The sequence below is a fragment of the Podarcis raffonei genome, chromosome 1, assembly GCF_027172205.1.
Source record: "Podarcis raffonei isolate rPodRaf1 chromosome 1, rPodRaf1.pri, whole genome shotgun sequence".
NCBI lineage: Eukaryota > Metazoa > Chordata > Lepidosauria > Squamata > Lacertidae > Podarcis > Podarcis raffonei.
This window is the reverse complement of record NC_070602.1, coordinates 68303458-68330579: the sequence shown is the minus strand read 5'-3', so window position 1 is coordinate 68330579 and position 27122 is coordinate 68303458. Positions and strand designations below refer to the sequence as shown.

The 27122-nt window shown below is 40.4% G+C and overlaps 1 protein-coding gene across 5 annotated transcripts in view; it reads right to left on the bottom strand.

Annotated features, from left to right (window-relative positions):
- Nucleotides 1-2393: 2393 nt before the first annotated feature.
- Nucleotides 2394-27122, bottom strand: part of IRAG1 (inositol 1,4,5-triphosphate receptor associated 1) — an 83791-nt gene continuing 59062 nt past the window's right edge. Inside the window, exons 21-36 of one of the 5 annotated variants that reach the window (XM_053391176.1) lie at nucleotides 26833-27006; nucleotides 25918-25995; nucleotides 24927-24973; nucleotides 23725-24327; nucleotides 20855-20933; nucleotides 19901-20039; nucleotides 18801-18831; nucleotides 17253-17393; nucleotides 13273-13404; nucleotides 12512-12653; nucleotides 12004-12053; nucleotides 10275-10370; nucleotides 9691-9755; nucleotides 7431-7553; nucleotides 4967-5095; nucleotides 2394-2860 (exon numbers count right to left, since the gene is read on the bottom strand). In XM_053391176.1, the coding sequence (XP_053247151.1) occupies nucleotides 2611-2860; nucleotides 4967-5095; nucleotides 7431-7553; nucleotides 9691-9755; nucleotides 10275-10370; nucleotides 12004-12053; nucleotides 12512-12653; nucleotides 13273-13404; nucleotides 17253-17393; nucleotides 18801-18831; nucleotides 19901-20039; nucleotides 20855-20933; nucleotides 23725-24327; nucleotides 24927-24973; nucleotides 25918-25995; nucleotides 26833-27006 (2279 nt within the window). In that variant the 3' untranslated portion in view covers nucleotides 2394-2610. The remainder of the gene's footprint in view (nucleotides 2861-4966; nucleotides 5096-7430; nucleotides 7554-9690; nucleotides 9756-10274; nucleotides 10371-12003; nucleotides 12054-12511; nucleotides 12654-13272; nucleotides 13405-17252; nucleotides 17394-18800; nucleotides 18832-19900; nucleotides 20040-20854; nucleotides 20934-23724; nucleotides 24328-24926; nucleotides 24974-25917; nucleotides 25996-26832; nucleotides 27007-27122) is intronic. The other 4 variants (XM_053391186.1, XM_053391196.1, XM_053391206.1 and 1 more) reach the window with 4 other exon arrangements.

Genomic DNA, 27122 nt, shown 5'->3' with positions numbered 1-27122 from the left:
AAATATGGCACTGATTTGTAACCCATTGGGCCAATACTTATTAACAATTTAATTATGTTTGGTCTAAAATCCTGTTAACAAGAAGACTGACATTTCAGGTGCTCTATACATTAAACTGTTTCCCCAATAATTAGTGAAACAGTAAATCATTTTTGTAGCAGGTAGATGGCCATGTGTCAAAGCTATGCATCTTAAGTAATTCTACTTAAAAAAAATATGCAGTGGTTTCACAGTAGAACTATTGTAAGGGAAGAAAATGCAGAATGAGGTGTTGCCTCTCAACTTACATTGGTATTATCCCATAGCGTTGGTTCAGGTTTAACATTTCTGCTGCCTTAACCATGCTTAAGGACTTGGGACTACATGTTCTGCCCCACCTGCATGCTCAAACCCCAACCTCCATATATGAATTCCTTCCGTTGGCTTTAATCATGATTAAGGCTTACATCAGCATTGACTTTAATTATGGTTAATATACTAATTAGGGTTTGCTATTGAACAGAAAGTGAAAGTTTGTTTTAAAATTCTGGTTAGCAGCAAACAGTGGTTTGGTTCAGAGGTAATGTAAACTTTAGCAGTGGTTAAGATTGGGAGGAAAATGGTAGAGAATTCACTCCAGAAAGGTCATGGAGCTCACTCCTGCAATTTATGAGCAGATCCATGATCTGACCATAGCTAAACAAAATGAACTACTAATATCAGAATTTAATTTTGTAAAGTTGGTAGATCACCTCATAAGAAACGTTCCACTGTCTAGGGAGTTAACTTTTCCCTTTTACTTATTGAATAAAATATATAAACCACCTAATTTAAATAAATAAATAAATAAATCAAGCAGTTTACATAAAATAGCTTTCTGATTTGGGTTTTTGCGATACCATTGTTATTCCTAATTTCCTGATTGTCTGTAGCAGAAGGTGTGCCTCAACTATATTTCACTAGAGTGAAAAACTACATTGTATCTATTCCATATCAAAGTCATTTCATCCAAAAGCCAGCAAAAAACCTTTAATTTGATTATTTGCCCCCCTTTAATTCCCCTCTTCCAGTTTGAGATCAAATGACACACTTTCTCATTAGCCTTATTAAACGTACTTAATCACAATATTTTACTGTTCTGGAGCTGCTTAGAGACATATCTGAAAATTCAAAGTTGTGTTTCAAACAGCTGCTTGAGTCAAAATTAAAATCATACCACACTTCTATTTCCTGAGACTCTAACGCTCATTAAACTGAAGATAAATCATCAGGCATCAAATGACATCAGTTACAAGTTTATACTGGGCTCTACCTCTTTATCCTTCTCAACGTATAAAACAGATTCCTGCAAGAATAAGTTCCTACAATATGTCTAAGTGTTCAACAGAGTTTTGAACTCAGGCCCAGCTAGGAAAAGCTATTAATATTCTGTCTGAATCAGAGCTCACCACGCTTCCAACACTTCCTTCTGTGCCTCCAATTCCAATACAAGAGAAGTTATCCATTTCAAACACAAATGAATGCTAGATAAGCTTGTGCAAAAGGCTAGCACAGTATGAGCACAAACATCACGCAAGATGCTTCCTCCAATAGAAAGCTTCATGAATGATGAAATATATGCAGAATCGGAATCAGTACATAACACATGGTAAAACCACATGTGTTGTTTACATTCCATTGGCTGAAATGTTCCCTGACAGAAATGTCAGTTCTCCTCTGCAAATATACCACGCCTTCTTATATGAATGCAATGTAGTTCTTTTAAGTTTGCTGTGCTTACAGCAGGTTACCAGTTATCACCAATGTGGGTGACAGATTTTGCAGACCCAGAGCCATTTCACACTTACTAGAGCATGTCTTCTGTATGCATAATAGAGACTGTATGTGACTGATTGGGCACCTCCACTGAACCCCACCATGTGTATCATGTACCGCATGCACATGACTCTGGTGAAATCTCCCCATTCAAAAAGAAAAGAATGAACAAAGTATGTGTGAAGTAACAAAGACTGTGTTGCAAGTTATGTTGTATGTGTGGTGGAGTGACAAATGTTCCTGCTTCCATTCATGCAGAGAACCTGTTTTGAGACCATTGGCACCAGCTTGTAGCCAGGACACAATGCCTTTAGTATTTTTCCATTTAATCTTTTGCTTATTCCTTATGATTGTGAAATCAATTCTCTAATCTATTATAACGCTAAGGGCTAAAAATAAATAAATTGAAAAGCCCCTGAAATTTATAGAAGGAATCAGTGCTGACATTTATATAGGAAGAAGGCCGCAAGTGACATCCCTCAGAAGCACTGGAATTTGTGTTCCACCTATAACCTAGATGTCAATGCCCAGTTTTTGGTCAAACACTATATATTCTCATTTAGTGATATTCAGGCACATCAATCAAATAACAATTAGCATGAAAGAGAGAACAGCATTTATTGGCTGGTGCATCTGGCTAAAAATCACATGGCATTCACAAGTCTGATGGCACAGACGAAATTAAGCAGTAGGTTACTGATCACATTTAACCACCACAAAAGTGACAAAGCACTGCTCTGCTTTGTGCACCTCGGTTCTCAAACAGGTGCTTACTGCTGTATCGTTAAGTTGTTCTCCTCCCCGTTCATGCTTTTGTTATTCTGTGCGCTGGTCATGTTGCAGTCCTGAGTTCCACCAGAAGTATTGCTGGACAGCAGAGCAGGTAGCTTTCACTCGTGGCCCAGTCGACAACTCAGTACAGGAGGAAAAGTAGTTGTATAAACTGGAGATTCCCAGCACCACAGCAAAAATGACGATAACAGCAGCTACAATCCAGAGCACGTTCCAGTGTTTATGCAGTTTGGGGTACAGTATTTGTACATAGTGGATAACAACTTCAAGTTTGCTGTAAAATGAAAAGGAATCAAGCAAGTATGTAGAAGTTACAAGTTAGGTAGTTCCGTTACTTGGAAAGCTACCATATCATTTAAGACTGAATGGCTTAGCAGTACAGATGGCTGCCCACATCAGCAGCGGCGTAGCGTGGGTTGTCAGCACCCGGGGCAAGGCAAGTAATTTGCGCCCCCTAACCCGTGGATTTGCGCCCCCTAACCCTACAAATCTATGCCTATGAATGATGGTCCCTCTCTCTCTCTCTTTCTCATATTCCAATTGATTCCCATTTCCGCCGATCGATCCCCGAAGCTCTCACCCAGCGAAATTCGTGCGTAATTACGCTTCGCCATCCCTAATCCTGCCGCTTCCACCGGGAAATCATGACAGTGCGTTTCTCCTCTCCAAACTTTCCCCGGCCCTTTGCCGGCTGGCGCAGCCCTTTTGGCTATGAGCTCCCCTCCTTCTCTGCCCGCTTCCGACCCCACCTCCCCGTCCAGCCTCCCTACCTCCTGAAAAAAGGCGCCGGCGCCGAGCAGGACACCCCCGCGGCCATCGGAGAGAGGCAGGGCCGAGGGAGGCAAGCCAATGGGCGAGGCGGGGGTAGGTGGCCACGGGGGCGAGCGCTGCCGCAGTCCTCGGGTGGGCAAGGTAGGAGCAGGCGGAGGCTGGCCGGCTGCTCTGACAATAGGGGCGGGCCGAGGGCACGACGCGGCTGGGCCCTCTGGACTTGCGCCCCCCCAGATGTTGCGCCCGGTGCGGCCGGCACCCCTGGCACCCCCCACGCTACGCCACTGCACATCAGCTCATATGCCACAGGATCAAAGGTACAGCTGTCCCCATGAGCATGAAGTAGTTCATTATTTTTGTATAAATTTTAGTACTTTTATAATACATATCTTTTCTCTTTTTGTTTTTTGAGATGAGAATTGACATATTCATATTAAAAGTATTACAGTCGGCATCAGGAGAAAGATGCAATATTTATAGCATCTACAGTCATTTAGATTTTTCATCATGAGATGAAACTGTCGTCAAAGGTTCCAATAAAAACTAGATGAGACGCTGACTGTCAAGGAAGCCAGTATATTCATTAAATTTGACTTCAGTTTCACAGCTATACCATTTAAAACATAGACTAAGAGTATTGAAAACAGACAGGTAACACACAAATATTCTAGCAGCTCTTGTTCTAAATCAGTTTGTAAAGAGTATTATTTCTTGTTGTTAGCTGCTCTGAGCCTGGCTTTGGCCGGGGAGGGCAGGATACAAATAAAAATTTATTATTACTATTTATTAGCAGTGTTTTTAAGGGGTAGGCCCAAGCCCTAGGACTTTTGTGCTGTCCTCCATATCTCCTCCACTCCCACCTGCAAAAAACATTTTTCAAAACCTTGCTTAGAGGGCAGCAAGGCAAACCACAGTACCACTAAGACCCAGCCACTTAAGGCAAATTAAGTCCTGAACAGCAAGAGTCAGAGTTTTCCCCCCCCATGCTCTGAAAGTTGGCTTCAGTGTGCATTTTTCGTTATAGAATAGCATATGCATATTCTATGCCAATCTGCCTCATAAATCTGTGCCCAGAGTCTTTTAATTGCTTAGGATATTCCTACACAATTCCTCACTTTCTCCTTCATGTAACATAAATGTATTTTAGAGGCTCAAATGTGATTGAATCATCATGTATGAAAGCACGCTTTGTCCCAATGCCTTTATAAATTTTTCCCACTGGGCTCATATGAACAATAAAATGCAAACCTGAATTTATCTGTTTAAATTTCATCTTTCCAGGAACAACAGTAACCTTGCCTTTGTTGCCCATAAAATTATTTTTGCTTGGAAGAGTTGTTCTAAAAAAGCTGGTTGGAGCAGCTTTACCACACTGATGGCATTCTTCTGAATTAACCTCCAAAGCATGCCAGAAGGCAGCACACATTTAATGAAACAAATTAATATTCACTTTCTAAATCAGAAGAGAGACCTCCAGCTGTTGTTGGACTACAACTTCCATCATCTCTGATCATTGGCTATGCTGGGTGGGCTCAATCAATGGGTGCTCAAGTCCAACAACCTCTGGAGGGCCACAGGTTCCTGCCCCCCTCTCCAGCTGTTTTCTCACCTGTGCTGCTTGCTGATTTCGTCGTCGCTTTCACCTGCTACACATTCTTTGGGGCTCTCATCTATTTTCTCTTCATCATCTTCTTTCAGCTCTTCAAGTTCTTTGGTTTTCTTTAAGCCTTCCTGATATCTTTTAAGAGGAAAAAAGAAAAGAAAAAAGACGCATGTACTCTTCTTTTTCATTTTTAAAGACCGTAATTCATTCATGCTGCATGGCTCAGACAAAAAAATTAAACAATCACAATGACCTTATTAAGTCTGCCTCATGCTTCTACTGTACTTGCTCCTGGTATCACCATTGTCACTGTCCTATTTTTAAAAAATATATCTGATAATCTAAGGTTATTTTCCAAGTTACCCAGGTATTCCATAATAATAAGGTATGTATTTTGAACAAACCTAGAAATTCATTGAGGAAAACAGAGTGAAGGAAGGCTTTGTTTGTTTGCTAGTGTGGCATTTCTCTCAAAGTTTGAATCAGGTGGGTAGCCATGCAGCTTCAGGGGCAGGGCCAATCGTATACAACCTCATCCAAACACAATAGCTGGGTCTGAAATTTGCTTCATGATCAATGGGCTGGCCTTGATAAACAGGGAATACTACCAACAAAAGCAAATGGAATACTCCAACATGCAGGTGGGGAATGGGCTCAGTTGGATATCCATGAATCGTGATGAACAGAAGGAGAGAAGAGCACATGCAAGCTACCCACACATAATTATAGCTAAATGTAATTATGAGATTTGAGTAAGTCCTGTTTATTTTGAGAACATGTCCCTGCTAAAATGCCACACAGTTGCTCTTCCAGGGACTGCAAGTTAAATCGTACAGTGTTAACGGGTGACACCTGTAGAGGCCATAGTCCCCCTATCCAAATTATCAATGCTGGAAGACACATGATAAACTCTTCAGATCAGTCAAGACTGATAGATTCTAGTAGTGTAGTAGAGATTATAACATTACTCTTTAAGCACTAGTGATAACTGCAAATAATCTGGGCGATGTGGAATCCAAATCAGTTTCAAACTGGTTTAAGTGGTGTGGCTTTCTTCCAAAGACCATGGGAAGCTACTTTGTATTTGCTAGCAGAAGTATTCAGTCTCTTTCCTGGGCTAACAGTCCTAGTGGTACAGAGGAAGGAGCCAAGTTACATAATAAACCACTGTGTTTGTAGACACATTCTAATTGGGGAATTCTGACCTTCCTACTTGTTATGGAATTCTAAACATGAATAGAGGTTGTATATATTTAAAATTAACAGAAGTTATGTCTTATTGGTTTATATGCTAAACACACACACACACACACACACACACACACACACACACACGTACATTACCTCAGGGTTCTAGTTGTCTCACCAACAACAAAGCCCCTACTTTGGAACTGGCTCTGCTACTCAGATATATGAGCCCAATGACTTTCAGTGAATCACCAGACATAATTTGTGATGTGAATCATGCTTCTTTGGTTGCAGTTTTGTTTTAATTCTTTTTCTCTACTTAATTGTTATTAGCCTTCTGAATACATGGTGCCCTTCTGTTTTTGCTTAAATGTAGATGCACAACTGCAATGGCAATGGAAACTGATGAGAAAACAAAGGAATGAAATGTGACTATCATCTCACTGAATTTTGTGTGTGTGTGTGTTAATTTGTTCTGTTTTGGAAGTCCCATATTTGCAGTATAAAGACAAGCATGAAGGAGGTTTTCCAGCTCGCTCACAGGTCCTTATAATTTCAGTGGAAACAGTTGGTCCTGGCAAGTATTAACTGCTTTCAATTTAACCTGAGGACTGCCATTTGTTTAGTGTAATTTTAATTTATTTGAATTAATTTTGGGATGCATTTTAATCAATTGCTTATTTTTATGTATATTGTGTTATTAATATTATGTTAGCTGCTCTGAGCCCAGCTCCAGCAGGGGAGGGTGGGATACAAATAAAAATTTATTATTTTTTAGTATTATCAGAAAGATTCTAAAGGTAAGGTAAAGGTAAAGGTACCCCTGCCCGTACGGGCCAGTCTTGACAGACTCTAGGGTTGTGCGCTCATCTCACTCTATAGGCCGGGAGCCAGCGCTGTCCGCAGACACTTCCGGGTCACGTGGCCAGCGTGACAAAAGCTGCAACTGGCGAGCCAGCGCAGCACACGGAACGCCGTTTACCTTCCCGCTGGTAAGCGGTCCCTATTTATCTACTTGCACCCGGGGGTGCTTTCGAACTGCTAGGTTGGCAGGCGCTGGGACCGAACGACGGGAGCGCACCCCGCCGCGGGGATTCGAACCGCCGACCATGCGATCGGCAAGTCCTAGGCTACATTTCTGCAAATCATTTATTTGCATAGCAGCCTATAAAATTCATGAAAGCAAGAGGAACCCATACACAACTGCACTAGCTAATAATTAAAATAAATTGCCCATAATGTAGCCTCCCTCTTTAAGGATTCAGAATACACACATACTCACCCTTTGTTATAAGCCTCTTCTTCTATTTTGGCTTTTGTCTCTGGGCTGATCTCTTCCAAGGCACTCTGTACCGGTGCTGAAGGAGGTGGTTCACTCTCAGGCTCCCCATTTGATTTTCCACTAGTAAATTTAAAATTAAACACAGATAACTTTATTATCTCATCTAATATTATGTACCCCCACCAGAATGCTTATGGGTCTCTTGATCTTTGGGAGGGTCTTTGACGTCCATACAGTGCAAAGTCTTATAAGTACAGCTGGGCTGAACACTTGATCCAGCCCTAGTTGGTCTTTTAGTGGGAATATTACATACCACAAAGCTCAATGGGTCAAGCTGCCATTTGACTCCTCCCTTCCCAGAATTGCCTCCTGCAGTTTCCCAATATAACCCTTTAGGATATTGTCAGGGAACTGCCATCAGTACTGGAGGGGGAGAGCGAAAGCCAGAGGGATTCCAGAGAGCGTCCAGGGATCGGGAGGAGCAGCCCATCTTCTGGGGAAGAGAATCAGCGTAGCACCAGTGGAGAAGGGGGGCAGCTGGGGGAAGTGGCAAGGCGGTCTCATGACTCCTTGCCTGGGACCAGCGGGGAGAGTAGGGGTCCTCCGTTGCCCACGCCCTCCCTGCGCAGAAGGCTTCCGCGCAGAGAGGGTAGGCAGAGACTAGGAGTCAAAGAACTTATTTGCTGGAAGAAGTTTAAGAAACGCCCACTCACGGATTCTGCCAGCGATTGAGCCAGCCACGGGTGAGTGGCTGTCCGGACAGAAAAGGTTCACTTTGGCAACCCAGCCAGGTGTTTGCACCCAGCCGGGGAGATAGGCACCTGCTTACACACGAGCAACCCCTAGAACCATTACAGGTATTATGAAAGAGCGATTGCCTTGAATTTTCCTCTGCCTTTCTCATCCCTTTTTATTTTATGTCCTACTCCCTTGCAGTTACTTGAAATGGTAAAGTGCCATTATGTGTACACACCTTCAGATCTGTTGTGTGCTCTGTGCTTCCCCTCTGAAATCCATTTTCCATTCATAACTTTTGCCTAACCAATTCTATTTCATCTTCTCTGTTTTGGTACTTACCATGTTCACACGCTTTGGAGCCCCTATTGCAAAACTGAGTGCACATTCTGCCTAAGTTAGTTCTACGACAAATAGAGTAACAGCACTGTCACCTTCAGTCAGCAAGTTGTTTTGGGTCAGCTTTACTAACATGAGGTGTTCTTTCAGACCTGCTTGGCTGGTCTGGACAGCCAGACAATATATGTAGATTCTAATAAAATTCAAAAGACGGAAACAGAAGGCATTGTCCCAAAGGAAAGGGTTGCAGCTTGATGCTAAGCTTCCCTGTCCGTTACGGAAGCAGAAGCTATGCAAGAACAACTTGGGGGATTCGCCTTGGTGATGTCAGAGAACTGTAGTCCTGTCTTGGGCACTGCTGCTTTCTGATTGCTGCTTGGCTGCCAGCACATGAGGGAAGAGAGATTTTGTAGGGATATTATACAACTCCAGTGATTCTCTCACCTCTAAATAAAAATGATCCTGGAAAAACTCCACTGAAATTGTCATTGCTGTGGAAAAGCTAGATACTTTACATAAACACAGCATCATCTTGGACCCTTCAACAAATCACTAATCATAATTCTGAAATGTCAGCAAGAGATTTCCTTCAAATGTGCTGTATTTCCTGAAGGCAAGTGCTCTGCCCTGTGAGAAAAGCTGCCAATGTACAGTAAACTTTCTAGGAAGTACGTTCATGCGCGGAGTTCCAAAACACAAGCACATCCTGTGTTCTTAAGAAAAATCTTTCGATAAAACCTGAAAGAATGGCTGGGCTGGGCATTTGTTATTCTCATGTTTAAAAGCCTTCGTTCAGCATGATATTACTTTAGGTTGTATCTATCTAAGTTCTACTCAGAACAGAATGGACTCAAGTTAGTCATGTCAATTAACTTCAATGAGTCTACTCTGAGTACAACTAACATTGGATTAACCTTTTATAATACACATTATTCTGGGATGGGTACAGATAACTTTTTGAGAGACGTTACTGCCAGGTTATAGCATGGACACTGTCTGTTAACTTTTTTTAACAGGTATAAATAATGCAAATGGGCAAGATATTTAAAGTACTGTATCTACCTTCATTGGCAAAATATTGATCTTATTCCATCAATTTAAACTCTTTAAGGAAAAAAGCTCTTTTTATGCCAGCAGGAATTATCTGCTCTACAATTCTCAATATAGTAAATATTTGTTAACTCACTTCTCTATAAGCGCTGATAAGACGGGAGTTGATGTCAGGTTGCTTCTTCCATTTGATGACTCAGACTGTGGATAAAGATGTCCATTCAATTTCATTCAAGTAGCAAACAACACAACTGTATTTCTTACATGAAGGTGTACTCAACATACATACAAAAAGAATTTGAACGGTCCCCAAACATAAACTAGGTGTTTTCCTGCGTACAGGAAGCCTAGTATTGTTTAGAACATCTCTAAATACCTCCTCTATAGAAGGGACAGGAAGCCTACAGCCCTTCAGATGTTTGTTGGACTCCAACTTCCATCAGCCACAGCCATGATGGTTAATAGTGATGGATGGGAGCTGTAGTCCAACAATATCTGGAAGGCCGCAGGTTCCCCATCTCTATTTAACAGTATATTTCTCACCTTTGTCTGTGTATCAACATAGTTTACTTCTGATGCGAATCTATTTTTATTTATTTATATGACTGTTGTATCAAATAGCCTCAGATTTATAAAATGTGGCACAGTCACACCTGTGTGCAAAGGTTTTTCTTTAAAGCTTTGGTTTCTCTAGAATGTTAGAAATTTGAAAAACCTTACCAGGGATGGCATCAAAGGTATGGGCGATGCAGTAGGTGACTGGCCAGGGAGCTCAAATTTTGAAACAACAGCAACACTGACTCGTCTTCGAGGCATCTATAATAAATATTTATATATATTTCATTACATGTGACTCCAAGTTCTATTTTCATAGGCTGCATATCAGGCAGATTAGGGGAAAGGAGAAAAAAAGGACAAAACCATGGGTAAGAAAGTTCTTTCAGGAGTGACCTTTATTCATAGTTTGAGTCTAAGGGGTTAAATCTGACAGTGTGGGTCCTGTAGAAAAGTAAAAGACTTCTGGGAAATGATATACAATGAATTGAAAAAAATGTTTAAGATAACTTTTGTCAAAAAAACAAACAAAAAAACACCAGAAGCCTTTTTACTTGAATTAACAAGGGATGAAATACCAAGGGACTTAAAAAGACTATTCATGTATGCAACAACAGCCACAAGAATGTTGCTTGCCCGGAAGTGGAAAGAAGAGAAGGTACCAACAAAAGAGGAATGAATAACTAAGATGATGGACTATGCCGAAATGGCAAAGATGACCATGAAGATCAGAGATCACGATGAGAAAAAGTTTGAACAGGAATGGAAGAAGTTTATAAACTATTTAAAAAACCACCGTAAATATATTAAAATAGTAGTAGGTTTGATATAACATTTATGAAAGCATATAATTGGAAATTAGGATGAATAAGAGGGAAAACAAAGAGTTTGGAGAAATAAGTTGCAAGAGATCAGGGGGGTAGAAAACTGAAATCCAGGGGAGAGGTGGGGGGGGGAGTCTATATTGTATCTTTGGAAAAGTATTGAACTTATAAAATATTGTGATTATAAAATTTGTAAAATGTTTTTAAAAATAAATAAATAAAAATGAGTGTGAATGAGCAGCCACTTATGCAGCTGAGCTTTTCCTTCCCCTCCTTCCCCTTGCAAATCCCACATGCTCAAAAAGATCTGCTCTGAAGGGTTGGGGGTTACCCTCCGGAGCAGATTTTGGGACACGCAGGGGGCTGGAGCGGGGAAGGAGAGAAACCGTAAGTCCCACTGTGCGGATATAACTGAATTTCACCCTAATTCTATTCTAATGCAGATAACTAATAAAGAATTATTACTGTAGTTTTTCTAATATGCCCATTTACATACCAGTTGTATGCCAGTTACAAAAAGGAACCCTGCAGCATTAAATCCTAAGAAGCCTGAAACACCAAAGTTTGCATGTGGTGCATGGCACAAGCCTATGCGTGTTTACTCAGATGCAAGTTACATTCCATTCAGTAGGACTTGCTCCCCAGTAAGTGTGTCTATGACTGTAACCTTAGGTAAGTAAACTTAGTTTGATGGATTTCTAAAGGCCAAACTACATATTATGCTCCACAACCTTTTTTAAACAACAACAACATGCTTTTGTTTTGAAAGAAAAGTAGCCATGCCGGGTCCCAATTCTGACTGAAGCTTTGTGCCAGTTCTCCTCAGAAAATCCTGATTTCTACTGCTATTTGCCTCCCTGTTGACTTTCTACTGCAACAGCAGCTTTTATATGTGAACTGGTTTCCTGAATGATACATTTCAAGCTGGGGGGAAATATTTTGGAAGTGCTTGAAAAGAAGAAAGAAAAATGAGCAAGTTGTTTGGAATACATGGAGAATCTAAGTCGTTGGGAATTTTTTTTAAAAAAAACACTTATTAAACTAAAGCTTTTTAAAACTTGGAAGAGTACCTTTCCAACAGAAAGAGACATGGATCTTGATGTACGGGGCACACCATCTTCTGTACCATAGTAAAACAAAGCCAACAAAAGTAAGAATAAGAATTAGTGTTTGAAAACAGACATGCCTTGCCAGCACTAAAATAGTAAGAATTTTTTTATATAGAAACAAATGTGCTTTTAAAGCAAAACAGTATATTATCTAAGACTAGGACGTATGTCTCTTTTTGTTACAAGTGCAGAAATTTGGGAAATGTTCAATTCAGTACATTACTATCTATTATCAGATTTTCTAACTTTTGTTCTTTAATAGAATATTGTGCACAGATTTAAACGAAATACGTAAAAACAGTCGAGATATACAACTTTGTTCAACTGCTGTAATTAATTATATTCTGTCAAATACCTTGATAATCTGCTTTTATATCTATGTAGATTTGAGAGTAGTCAACTATGAGTTCAACAGCAATAAAGACATGCTTTAAAATATTGTGTGGTGGGGAAGAAGAGACTATTTTACCAGGTGAGCCATAACTTCTGCTAGAATTTTGATTGGCGAGTTTCTTATACTCCATGAGCTCAGCGTGATCTTTTTCATATGTTCTCTTCAAGTTCTCCACATACTGCATCATAACTTCAGTGGCCTTTGACATGCGCTTCTCCTGCAAGGAGGAGATCAAGCATCGCACAGAAGTATGTTTTCAACAAGAAATGCATAACATCATCTCAGCTTTTAGCAAGACTGAGATTTTACTAATAAATAGACCCTACCACTAACCTTCAGATACATCTTAACTCCCACTAATAAGTGATTGGCTAAGAGGACCAAGCTAGAAGAATGCCTGAATCTAATGTTCACCCTTTTTGGCCAAATTATGCTGCAAAAACTAAGGTGTGCATTAGATTCGATGACACATTTACATTCTCCAGCAAATATTTTTTTGGTTTTAAGATTTTGAAAATTGAGGTGCACATTAGATTCAATGATGCATTAGACTCAAATAAATACGGTAATACAACACCATCATATTATATGGCTCCAGCCAGACAAACGCACCTCAAGCAGGTGTGGAGCAGGGTCAGTGAAGGCTGTTCCACAAGAAGAGGGTGTATGGCCCAGGGAGAGTCCCAAGGGCCAGAGAGGCAGGCCCGGAGGTTTCTAACTCTGCTTTAGGACCATGTTTGTCTCTCCTGACTATAGCCAACACTCCTTACAAAACTTTATTTTTTCAAGTAGTGAAGTCAGAGCCGATGCAGGGTATTTGATTCCAAGAGTCTTACCTGGCGAACAGCTCCAACCATTTCCGCTCGACTAGATAATCTAGAGGCCAGACGATGCAGCACTGCCATGTCCTCCAACAATCTCTGGTACATGTCTCTGTGCTCAGAATGATGCCACAAGGAAGCTGAAGACTGAAGCGAGAGCATGCACTAATGTATCAAATCAAGCAGCATGTATAGCAGATGAAGTCATTGTGGTTTTAGAGTTCTAGGGTTGTCCACCTTTGTGGTCCCTTGGGTCCATTAAAACTATAGAAAGTTATTGCACAACAAACATAAAAAAGTCCCTCTGTTGTATAGCTACTTACAGTTTCCAAAACCTAAACAAGGCTTGAAATTCCACTACAGATATCAAATCACGCTCTCATATTCTAGATATCATTACACCACTTGACTACAAAGAATCAAACTTCATGCTGTCATGAAACAAGGGCTTACCCACACTCACCTTTCCTCTGTGCTTTCCAGGCATAGTCCATCCTTTAAAGCTCTCTGTCCAAGCACTCTCTTTTTTTGCTCCAGAGCTTTCCTCATGAAAATCCAATCTTTAAAGCTGAATCGGAGCAAAGGACAATCCACTGAAAACCTGAATGCCATTTGTTGTGCTTCAGCTTTAAAGAGTGGGTTTTTGCCCTTGTAAGATAAAAAGTTTATTACAAAAGTTTATCTACAAATTGTTAAGGCAAGATACTATTTGTGCTTTGTTAATCTCACAGCTCTCTAAACAATGAAGAGTAATGAAAAGTTGAGTGCAAGCAAAGATTTGTTCATTTTTATTTTTATTTAAAAGCACAGATAATCCTTCAATGGGGCTTTAAAATTCCAGTGGAAAATCTTGTAAACATTACAATCCTCAATTAGCTCATCTTCAGTTTCTTCATTGTACTATCCTTCTTGGTGAGTCTTATGACTGATTTTGCATTTGAGATGTAGTCCATCAAAATCATGTGCATACCAGCCTACAGTTTAGTTTATTTACTTAGCCAGAGGTAGAATAAGCAAATTAGAAAGTAAGAAAACTAGGGCTTCTGCTACATTGTAATCACCTCCAACTTCTCCTTTTTCAAAGTTTGATACTTGGTTAGGGCCAGCAGTGGGCTCTTTCTACATTTTTCCATTGATAAGAGTATTTTCATCACAAAACAAATAGGGCAGTGGCAGTGTTCCTCACCTCATGGAAGAAGCAGTTCAACAAGTAGAACAGCAATTTTCTACTATTGGAAATTGGAGATACGGAAAGTGAATCCTTCAGTGTGAGTTTCAGTAGGATTGCCACATTTTAAAAAGTGAAAATCTGGACACAAAACTTGTTGATGAGTGTTTTTAGTTTTGGCCAAAGTTGTTGAGTTGTTTTTGCAAAATCTCAAAAATAAAAAATGAGTTGTGGAGCTATTTTTTAATGAAATTTGCCAAAATCTACACTACCGACATGGGTTGACATGCGTCCGGACATTTCAGCAATTTCCGCCAGGACGCTGTTTACAAGGGCTGAATACCGGCTATGTCCAGGAAATTCCGGATGTATGACAACCCTAGTTTCAGTATAGTACATCCAACTCTAAAAGTGCTGCACTCCTGAACATGAGTCAGCTTCAGATATACATCCAAGAAACATAGCCCTTGATTGATAAACACGAGATTTACACATCAGATTTCCCATTTAAATGAGAAATCAAACACAGAAATCAAACAATTTTCAGGCTGAATGGGAGGAAAGAAGTCAGTGTGGGTGAAAAGTCCAGTACCAGAAAGGAAGCATACTTCTTAGATGACATTGCACTTTGATGCCAGTGGAAGCACACATACTGGAAATTGTTTTAGAAAAGCAACCAATTTCATGCAATTCCCAACAAGAGTAATTCCCATACTGTGAAAATGTGTCAATTGGCATTGCACCATGACACCAGTCTCTACTACATCTATTCTGCAGCACAATCGCATACTTATCTATCCACATTTCAGCCCTACAATGTCCAGTGGAGCTCACCCATAGGCAAGCATGCACAGGAGTGCAGCTTCCATTGTAGCTAAGTCTGTAATTCCAGACACACCAATGGGTTCCACTCCTGAGCAAACATGCTTGGATTGGGCTGCAAATATTTCGTGTTTGAATCAGTTTTTACCTGAGAAAGAAATGCATGAACAAATAAGAACTGCTTTGCCCACTCTTCCTCTGAAAGATACCAGTATAAAAGATGTATACATAAACAATTATAAAGAGATTTATGGACTTCCTGCAGAAATTCCTTGCTCCTTGCTTCCTCTATCTTTAGGTGCATTTACTTAGGGCATTTTTTAGGCATGAGATTACACATTCTTCACTGTATGATGTCAAGTATTCAGCATTTCCCTGCACAGGAACATAAATAGTAAAGAACAGCAACTACCTCCTCCATGTTTAGGATGGGAACTCCAGGAAATACTGCAGGATTGATGCATAAACAACATATGCAATCATGATGCCAAACCTCTCTGCAATAAATGGTAAATTATGTAGCAGAATTCTGCTGCTTTCATCTAGCACATATACTGCTTTTCCCTCTCAAACAGCACTGAAACCCAAAGTAGAAGGAATGGTGAGTAAAGAAAAGGAGACTGAAGAAGAGATCTGAGCTCCATGACATAGGGACCTTGAGTCTAAACTCTGTAGAACAATCTGACTTAGAAGTGTATGTTGGAATCACAGAATGCTGTGTAAGATAGTAAGTCCGCAGGCTTGAGTTTGCTAGCTGATGCAACAGGCTGATACAATCAGCCTGCAATACTTTCTATGGAGGTGCTGGGTCAGAATGACTCAGCAGTAATGTGCTGACAGTTGATTGGCTGTCATCGGTTTAAAAGTGAAACCTGTCCAGCAGTGAAGTGGTGGTGTAGAGGAGTGTGGTCAGAGAGAAAGTGTCTCCCTATTTGCCTTAAGGCAGTGGCGTAGCGTGGGTTGTCAGCACCCGGGGCAAGGCAAGTAATTTGCGCCCCCTAACCTGTGGATTTGCGCCCCCTAACCCGTGGATTTGCCCTAACCCCAGATGTTGCGCCCGGTGCGGCCGGCCCCCCCTGCACCCCCCACGCTACGCCACTGCCTTAAGGTGCAGCCAGGTACTCTGTCTGACTGTATGAACTGCTTCTGTAGATATCTGTATATATACAATAAATAATAAGTAATACTGCACTGCACTGAAGAACCTGGAACTCTGAGCATTTCTGCTAAAGCGCTGCGAAGAATTCGTGACAGTGTATGCTTCTAACTGACTTACTGTGAAGCAGGTGGATAACCTGTGACCCTCCAGAAACTGTTGGACTGCTACTGATGGCTGAGGCTGATGGGAGTTGGAGTCCAACAACTTATGGAGGGCCACAAGGTAGCCCCTCCCCCTTGTGAAGTCTGGTATTTTACAACTATTACACCACTCACAAACAATATGCTTCTTTTGTTTTGTTAAAAAAGCACAGTGGTACCTTGGTTCTCGAACTTAATCTGTTCTGGGAGTCTGTTCAACTCTCGAAACCATTCAAAAACCATGGTGCGGCTTCCAATTGTCTGCAGGAGCTTCCTGCACGCAAGTGGAAGCAGCGTCGGAAATTTGGCTTCCAAAAAACGTTCATAAACCAGAACACTTACTTCTGGGTTTGCGGTGTTCGGGAGCCAATTTGTTTGACAACTAAGCTTTTTGTTTGACAACTAAGCTGTTTGATAACCAGGGTATAGCTGCAGTTCCAAGAGTACATTATTTTTGCAAAATTCAGTTCCACCTACTGCAAAAGTCAACCTACCACAGAACAAGAAATTATAGATTATGGCACAGAATTGGAAATGTGGCCATTTTAGAGATTTAAGTTGGCTGATCATTAATATGAATACTGAACAGTTAATGATAACATAGGATTTGGGGACATATTTGGCAGCAGCCTTCAAAATACCTACCAAAATTCACTGAATTCTAACAAGCATAAACTGCAGTGAATGTTCACCATGGTCCTCTTACCGTAATAGCAACTTTAAAATGATCCAGTTCCTTCTCTGTGTTCTCCTCAGCAAGATTCCTCTCCCTCTCAGCCTGGTTAATTCTTGATTCCAAAGTATAACTATCATTTCTGAAAGCCAATGAAAGTTGTACAAACACATTCTGTTGAGGGAGGGAAAAGAAAGGCCTCGTTGAATTCTGTTTACCAGTCATATCCATGTATAAAAGGGGGAAATTGTTTTTGCATAAAGTCGACTCATAGAATCATAGAATTGTAGGGTTGGAAGGGACCTGAAGGGTCTTCTAGTCCAGCCCCCTGCAATACAGGAATCTCAGCTAAAGTATCCATGACAGATGGCGATCCAACCTCTGCTTAAAAACCTCCAAGGAAGGAAAGTCCAAAACCTCCTGAGGGAGACCGTTCCATACACTAGCAGGAATTAATTTCCACAAAGAGAAGTGTCAAATCCACTTAGATTCATATTCTCCAGCTTGGAAGACTAGGCTGAAGTTACTCTGCAGGAAAGCACATTCATTTCACACAGTCCAAGGCTGTACTGAGACCACAGGCATTACACTGACCAATGTGAAATCAGTGCTTGCAGTAGTAACATATCAGTTCAGTCCCTTTACTCCTGACCACAACTTCTAAAGCTTTATTCATTATTTATTTAGCAAGATTTAGCTATCACTTAAATAAAAAATAAATCTCTAAGCAGTTTATTTGATAGTAGGAAATATTCATTATAAATTAATAAAAACAGACGTTAGAAACAGCAGACAGTAAAATTATCAACACAGACATAAAACCTTTTACATAACATAACATAATTTATATGGGGCTCCTCTATGGATGCCAAGAACCTAGAACAGCAAAGCAAATGGAAAAGAATGGCACTCCAAGAACAACATTAACATTCCTTGCTACTTCCTACAGCTTTTAAAAATTGCTCTCTGTCTTATCCAGACACCATTTCTATGACAACATGGTAGGAAGAACGGCAGTGAATACCAGTGAATACCAGTTTGGCTTTATGATAAATTGTTATTGTTTTATTTTCTATGGATCTTTTTTATAGATACCACTTAGAAATATGAATAATTAAGTGGTACAGAAATGTTTCAAATAAATAAATAGTGGTAACCATCAACAATTCATGAGATTATGATCCATGATTCGGCCTGCCCTCCAAGGTCTTTCAAAGAGGCCCAGCTACTGCCAGAGGTTCACCAGACCCCTCTATAGTGATTTCTGATATTTGGTGAAGGCTGTCTTATTGAAGACTGTCTTATCCCCTGATTGGGATAGCTTTGATGAAGACTGCTGGCTCTGCTCCTTATTTTAGTTTTGTCCATTTTGCTGATTTTTCAAATGGAATTTTTATGTTTGTTGTTAAAAATAATGACCCTTCTGACTCCAGTTTGGATTAGATTTTATTCAAAGAATGTCTTGAGGGGAGCCATGGAAAGGTTATCTACAAAATGTTGCTTGGTAGTACGTTGCACACAAAATATGATGACGAAGAGCCTTCAAGCATTTTACAGTAAAAAAAACAAAAGGAGACTTACCTCAACCTCTCTCTCAGTAAGCGGAGGAGAGCTGCAATAAAATGGGAAACTAAGTTATAAAGTTTGCCAGCGCAGAAAAAATGTCATTAGGAACCATAGAGGCACCACTGGTGCATATGGTGGATTTTCCTACGGCTCTAGCCCTGGGGCATTGGGTGATTACTTCCCCATGAGATAAGAATGGCAGGGGAATAAGCCTCACTTCACAGTGAGCATCAGGCTTCCCTACTACTGTACTTAGATAAGGAAAAACAAGATCTGCAGCTGCCTACCATGTATTAAATGCAGGTCTACTTTGGTCCTAAGTGTGCTGTATGTTCCTTGGCAAATGCAAAATTATTAGACTCTCAAGATCCAAGGTAATGTTTTTATAATGTTAATTTATTGTCACAGCATTGTGCTATATAAACACCACAAAGGCTGCTTCACTTCCTGTATTGGTGTAAAAGATAACACAATTCTGAAGAAGTTGGCAGGCCTAATATACTGTGGTCTTGTTTCTTACAAAGACTGAAGTGAAGAGGAAATATAATTTCCTTAATTTGGCCAGAAAGACTCAGTAAGCATACAGTCATAATGCAAGGTCATTTATATTTTGAGCTGCTTGACCAAGTACAATTTCTGCTTAACGGAAGTTTTCCTTGCTACAAAACATATAAAAGCACATGAACTCATTCCCAAGAGAAGGTATCCTAAATAACCTCTCCTAAGTAAAGTATAGCTTTAGTTAGTTTCTGATTACAACTTTGCATTATAATTTAGATAATACTAATTCAAATGCATAGACGTTTTCTTATTTGTTAGATCTCCATCCCACTTTCCTTAGACGAACTCAGGGTGGGATATGTAACTTTCCCCACATTTTATCATTACAACAATCCTGTGAAGTAGGTCAGGCGGGGAGAGAGCAACTGGAGTTTCAGAGCTTACTTGGGATTTGAATATCCACCACTGTAGTCCAGCACTAACTACTACACCATGTAGTAGGCATAAATGGAGGGAGAACACCTACACATTGCCTTTTTGAATCTAATGCACTTAAGTATCTCTTCCACAAAGCATTTGGGTGACAGTGTGAGTATCAGCACATAGTGGTTTACCTTCCTGGAAGAGAGGTGTGCACACGGAGTTTTCGTAAAAGCGTGTCAGGAATGTTGGGCATCACCTCACATCTACTTTTCGCCTCTTCCTCCTCTGATGAGAAAGGCACTGGTGAAGACCCTGAAGAAGAGTTCAGAACTTTAAAAAAATTATTATCATTATCATTATTGCCAACACCACCACTTCTCTACTATTGCTACTACTATTCTATTGCTTCAGTAATGCATCGTGAGCTAAAGTAGTTTAACACATTTCTAAACTTTGTACTCTGATGGGCCTAATCAGAGGTGGATTTAGGGGAGCACGACTGTTTTGGTTGAATTGGGCATGGAGCCTCAGGGATGCCACAGAGGGCATAGCAACTATGATTTACAATGAAGTGAGGGGGTGCCAAATTTTGGCATTGCACAGGGTGTCATTGAAATTTGAGACCCCAAGATCCGCCCCTGGCCTAATGTTTGAAGGGGATGAAGAAAAGGGATATTCCACATTCTGCCATAAGAAACCAGTATGGGAATAGGGCTAACCAGAAAATTCAGCAAAGGCACTATTGACTGAAGGTAAAATCCAGCTATTCAATGTGATTGTCACCTAGCATTCCAATACTGTCTTATCAATAATTAAGTGGAACCAACTTTCCTCTGTCTGGAAAGTGGCAACTGGGATACAACTTATATTGCCAGTGTCTGTTGACAATAGTTTTACTGACTTCAAAAAGGCCGAGATTACAAGCACATTGTACTAAATGGGATCCATTGTGATGGATGCAATAATTTCCACATGCAACAATGTGCTCTTTTCGCTCCCATACCCACACAAGAAGTCACATATGGTGTGGTCTTCAGTGGTGTATTCTAGCAAGAGGCCTCAGTCTGTTAAAAAACCCCCCACTGTTGTGGCCTCCTCCCTCGTAACCACAAGTACATTTCCCATCAAATTTTATCATATTTCACCTCTCTCCTGTTCAGCAGCTTCGCTTAGGTCAGGGAGCTTAAGTCCAATTAAATTTTGATTCCGCATCAATATGTGCTCCTAATTAGGTAGGAAAGAACTGCATTAATTCTTCACAAGAAATAACAAGCTCAGTGATATAATTATATAGTACATTGGGAAAGATGGTGGTAATCAAGTTGTTGGATTTTGCAACATGTCACCAATAAATTTACATTGCATCCTTTAGCATAACAAATTTCCAGTCACTAAATCTAGAAACAATGGATTTAGACTTAGTCATGCTTAGAGTAATTACTCAAATGGGATTTAAGTTAACTTTAGTCCCATTGAGCTTAATGGATCTATCATAAGTATAACTAAGTATAGGGATCCAACCCAATACAGTGGTACCTTGGTTTACTAACTTAATCCGTTCCAGAAGTCCGTTCTGAAACCAAAGCGTTCTTAAACCAAGGCGTGCTTTCCCATAGCAGCGGAAGACTCAACTGACAAATGGAACACACTCAACAGGAAGCGGAACATGTTCAGCTTCCAATGCAAAGTTCACAAACCAAAACACCTACTTCCGGATTTGCAGCGTTCTTAATCCAAGTTGTTCATAAACTAAGCGGTTTTTAAACCAAGGTACCACTATACCAGGCAAGCACACCTGATAAAAGGGTACCACAACCAAAAGAGCTTTTCATTCAATCACTACCCACCTCACCTCAAATAGTGAGGGCCCTTGGAGAAGATGGCCTGAGTGTATGGGCAGGCTTATGTTGGGAGGATACAGTCCTGCAGATGCTCTGGTCCTAAACAGCATAGAGCCTTAAAAGTGAGCACTCTGAACTGGTGAAATTTATTCATGGTCCTAGACAGCAGCCTAGTGGCCATGTTCTAAACTAACTTTAGAGGCAGTTCCACATGCAACATATTACTGTAATCTAGGCTGGAAGTTACCAGGAGTGCCGATCACTGTAGCCAAGCTTTTCCCCCATGTCCAGAGGGAGTTACAGCAAGTTTACCATCCTTGGCTCAAGCGAAAAAAAGCTACCTGCACTTCCTGGACAAAACTGAAACCTATCCCTTTAGAAGATATCCCTATCCATTAAAGGTTAAACTCTGGATAGATGAAATGCTGACCAAGGACTCCGCTGTACAGCTGCAAACAAAACGTCTTAAGTGTGTTTTAAGTGCAATATAAAATGTGACACTAGATGGAGATGGCGAGTTTTATGGAAAATTTAATGTATTTTTTAACAATGCTTTTTTAAAAAAGCGTTTTCAGGACGGTTTTTATATGTGTGTAGATTCCACCCAACACGACTTCCATTTTATTATCATCAATTACTCAGCAACAGATGAGTGGCTCCAAAGTGCTTGGCAAGATTTGAGAAAACCAAGAATCCACGCTCATTGAGAATTTGAAGACTTTTGTGATGCACTGCTGTAGACTCTGGTGTATGCCAAGGAATACTGAATACTGTATAATTATTTATGCTTATATAAACTATATCTTATCTCCTGGTGAAAAGAAACACATTTTGTGAAAATAAAACTTTTAAAAATATTTTTTTTAAAATCCTATGAGAGAGTTTCTTGCTGGAAACAGACTTCTCTTCTTCTCTACTCTATTACGTTTGATCCAGTTAATAAACTGCCAACATTGTATCAGAGTCAGGAAAACTATTGCTTCTTTGCTGCCAGAGCATAGGCCCCAAAATGGACTTTTAGCTCTCTCGTCACAGTTCTGCCTGAATTTCTTTTCCCCTTTATGCATGCAGACCATTTGAGCTACACAGAATTAACCAGTTGTCTTGAGGCCTGCAGATAACAATGTGATGTGATGTCCTGGGAAAGAAGTGTTGAAAGCAACAAGAAACAAGACACAAAAGAAAAGGAAGCCCATGAACAGCAGAAACACTTGAAGCAATGTTTAAGATGATTTGTTGATATAGCTTCAGGAAGGAAAGGTTTTTTCTGGATGTGAAGAAATCTCCTAAGAGACCAAAAGTAGCTTATTTAATTCCTAAATACTACTTTGAAAGATGACAGGACAGTTCATCAGCTTCTTCCTGTTTACATATTGCATACTTTATTAGAGACCGAAGTACCTCTGCACTGTATTTTACAATCACCTTTAAGCGGTAAGCTTTTGTTTCACTAAAAGGCAAAAGACTGCTTTCTAATTTAACATCAAAGCTGCACAGTTGAAAAGCTAATTATACAGGAAAAAGAATGTGTCAATTTAGATATGTAATTCTGGTGTAGAGTTGGAACATATTTTAATAAATGAATTTACCAAAATTAAAAATAAATCCACAGGAACAGCACCCCCTCAATCCAACTGATAATCAAAATATTCAGTCACAGTGTCCTCTTACTTACAGGTCATATCCGACAGGGATCCTATGTTACTTTTTATATGTGCCTAAAAGGAGGTCCATGAACTGTGGTGACACTGTTCAAAGGATCTCTGTGCTTCTTCCCCATAAAAAAAATAAGTGCCTAGCTCTCACAGTCCAGTAGATAAGCTTAATGAAAAGGAAGTAATGTTCAAGTTTTTGAGACAAGAGATTGTGGGTGGTAGGTGTTTCTAATGATCAAGAGATAGAGATGCTCACTTTCTGCTGTTGACTCTTTCCTAAATACCCCAACTTTTGCTTAACTAGAAGCACAGCAATATGATAAGCCCTGACTCACCTTATTCTACCTTTGAAATGTGACCCTTGGTGTAATGAACTAGAAAACAATTCTTCATTTCCCAATACTTCAGAATGCAAAGTTCTACTCTTATTTTATCAAAGCCCAATCCTGTTATATCACACAGTTTTGGAACAACAACAAATAAAATAAAATAAAATCCTGCTAATTTATAGAAACTCACCTCTCTGAGCTTTGTCAATTTCTGCATCCTTACTGGTTGAACTTGTATTTGGAGGTCTTTGAAGGCTGACTGTTTAGTCGATATGTTGTTGGGTTTATTGTTAATGGCAAAGTGTCTGTCATCTTCAGATGGACATTTAAAAGGTACCTTTTCTATATTACCAGGTTCTGCATGATCCCAGGACACAGCGCGTAATAGAGGAGGGCGAGAACCAGGTGTATTAAGTTCTGTTTTACAAGAAACTTTTGAATCCTTCGATAATGGTGCTACTGATCCCTTTAACTTTGGGTCCATGGTAAATATCCCTGGTCCTTGTAAATGGCCTTGGAAAGGAGAATCATTTTCTTTTGTTTTTTTAGGGATTAGTTTCTGAAGTTTGTTTTCACAGGTGCTTGGGCTGGTATTTAGAGATACTCTGCCAGTGTCATAACCTGAAGTACAGGATCTGGGTAGATTATCCATAGGCTTATGTGGATCGAAGTTCTCCTTTTGTTCCGTCAACTTCTTTGGATTTTCCAAAGCAGTTGTGTGTGTAACTGGTTTTTCCTGAGAAAGTTTTCTTTGATCATTCTCATTTCGATCAGTTAATCCTTTTGTGGCATTCTAAAAATTAAAAATAAGCAAAGAAATAGTATAATGAGTTTGTTTACACATAACACTAGGCCAAACTATAGATTAGTGCAAATGCGCAACTATGCAGGTTCCTGGAGAGACTGTGGCCCCTGCACTCCTTTCTTTTGTTCTCCTGCTGCCTCTCTGATCTGAGCTAAGCCATAGTTTGGCGTAGCATGTTGTTCAATCCTGAGCTCATTGTTTGGTACACTCCAGACAAACCATTAGCTGCAACCAAGTTTTGGTCTTATGTTTACAGTTTGGCTCAGATGACATGCTAGACTCACAACAACAGAAGCAGTAGAAGCTGTTACAAGTCAGAATTGCACATATAAAAGTCCTTATTCAAGAAACATTTACACTGAGCCAGTGGAAGATTCAGGCCCAAAAGCAATGAGATGATTTTTAGGAGACAATATGGGGATGCAGTACCGGTTAAGCACATGTTCTCCCATTGATAAAGCCCCCCGACACACACACACACAAACACAAACACACACGAAAACACATTTTCTAACCAAGGTAATATGTTGTTATCCTGATTGATTGTATGCAATGGTCAACAATAGTCAACATTAGAGCATTCTTACCTGCAGTGGGGGCACTGAACCCAAAGCAGATGCGCATATATCAGAACCTACAATATGAAAAACAGTGATGAAACTTCCACCACATACTGTAACATGTCATAGTTAGCTCTAAACTCAGTGGCCATATGGCTACTACAGGCAGAAAAGAGTGCTATTCCTGTTAACAAAAGTCCTGAACAATTCAACACACCCCTAGCTTATAGGACTTCTGCTATAATCACTACTGCGTCATAGAACTTGTCAGCCCATATGAGCCTCTCCAGTACTTCAAAAATGTCTAATCAGGTTCTGCTGTGGATTCCTTCTTTTGAGAAGACTTACCCATTGCAGCCTAACAGGATTTATATACCATTTAATCATTAAACCCTATAAGCGGTTTACAAAAAATATACATTAAAAAGCCTAGAGGGTGTGGAGGAGTCAACAGGGCATACAGCTGCCAGCACATTGTCCACCTTGCCATGGAATTTCCTTCCATGAGAGCTCATGCTGCCTCTACCCTGCTGACTTATCATAAGGGAGGTAAAATCTAACTGTTTCATATAGGATAGAGTGGACATTGTCTTAAAGGACAGCCAAAAATCTTTTAACAGAACAATACCACCTTAGAAGTGGGAGGTGCCATGGGGCCATATGGCCAGCTCAGGTTTGCACCTGGGGGCAAAGAGAAAGACTCTCTTGGTGGGCGGGTGAGTGGGTAGGTGGGTGACAAAGGGCTCTTCACACCCTGCTTTTTGGATTCCTGGAAACATCTGTCTGAACACTGTTGGGTGCTGAACTAGATACAGCTTAGATCTGATCAAACTTCTTCTCATATTTACATCACATTTTGCTGTAAAACATTCCCTATTCATTTGCCTAGCAAGATTTCTAGCTTACCATTTCGGGGGTGGGGTGGGGGCGGGGAATGTTACGAGATCTTATAATGACCAAACATCTATGGCTGCTCAACTAATATGTATACAATTCAAACATGCAACATTAATTTTACCTGTTGGACTTGGAAGAGTGAAAGAGTTGCTCCGAGAGGCAGCAGGTGAAACATTAGGGCTAAGCGCTGGGGATATCGCTGCATTAAAGTTATACACAACAATGAATAGTTATTCTGAGTGGTTAGTTCTCATTTTCCGGTTTTAAGAAAGAAGACAATTAAATCTGCAGCAGATAATGAGCAGGGCACCATGCCTTTGCTGAGTGATGTCACAGGAGAATGCTATATGTACAAACACTGAGAGAAACATGTTGGGGTTGGGCTACTTTGCATGACTTGATGAACATGGGAGCAAAGAATGTCCAAGTACAGCTAACATGAGGAAAAGCTGAAAGACATGTGCATCTTAAAAATCTATGGATGATGCCAAGAATAAGCTGGTAAAAAGCTTTCGGCACCTTATATGCCACAATATATATTTGCCTTTATGGTGCCACAGGCCTCTTACATTCAAATGATCTTTGCGAATTTGTTATGGTAAAACACACATTGCACACAGTCTAACACTGGGTTCCATTTGCATAATTTCAAGGTAAAGGTAAGGTAAAGGTGAAGGACCCCTGGATGGTTAAGTCCAGTCAAAGGGGACTATGGGGTTGCGGCGCTCATCTCGCTTTCAGGCTGAGGGAGCCGGGGTTTGTCCACAGACAGTGCAACGGGACACTGTGACAGAAACCAGAGCACATGGAAACACCGTTTACCTTCCCGCCACAGCAGTAGCTATTTATCTACTTGCATTGGCACGCTTTCAAACTGCTAAGTTGTCAGGAGCTGGGACAGAGCAACGGGAGCTCACCCCATTGTGGGGATTCGAACTGCCAACCTTCCAATCGGCAAGCCCAAGAGTCTCAGTGGTTTAGACCACAGTGCCACCCGCATCCCTAATTTCAAGGTATGGGTTTTTAAAACATGTACCTGTGGGAGATTCTGAAAGGCTGCTTCTTGATTTCCTTCCTCTTCGTGTGAGGAACCTCTCACTCACCCTCTTTGCTTCTTCTAACAATTCGAGATTCTTCTTTTTATCTTCATCAGATATTTTAACATCTGGCAGCTGGTCATTCACCAAGTCAATTACATTACCTCTGTTATCTAAACGGAAAAGTATCCAAATTACCCAGTTGTATCATGCAACAGCATTTGAAGTCTTTCATCCGTTGGTGTGCTATGTAGGTCAGATTTTACTCAACATACTGCCATCTAATTAC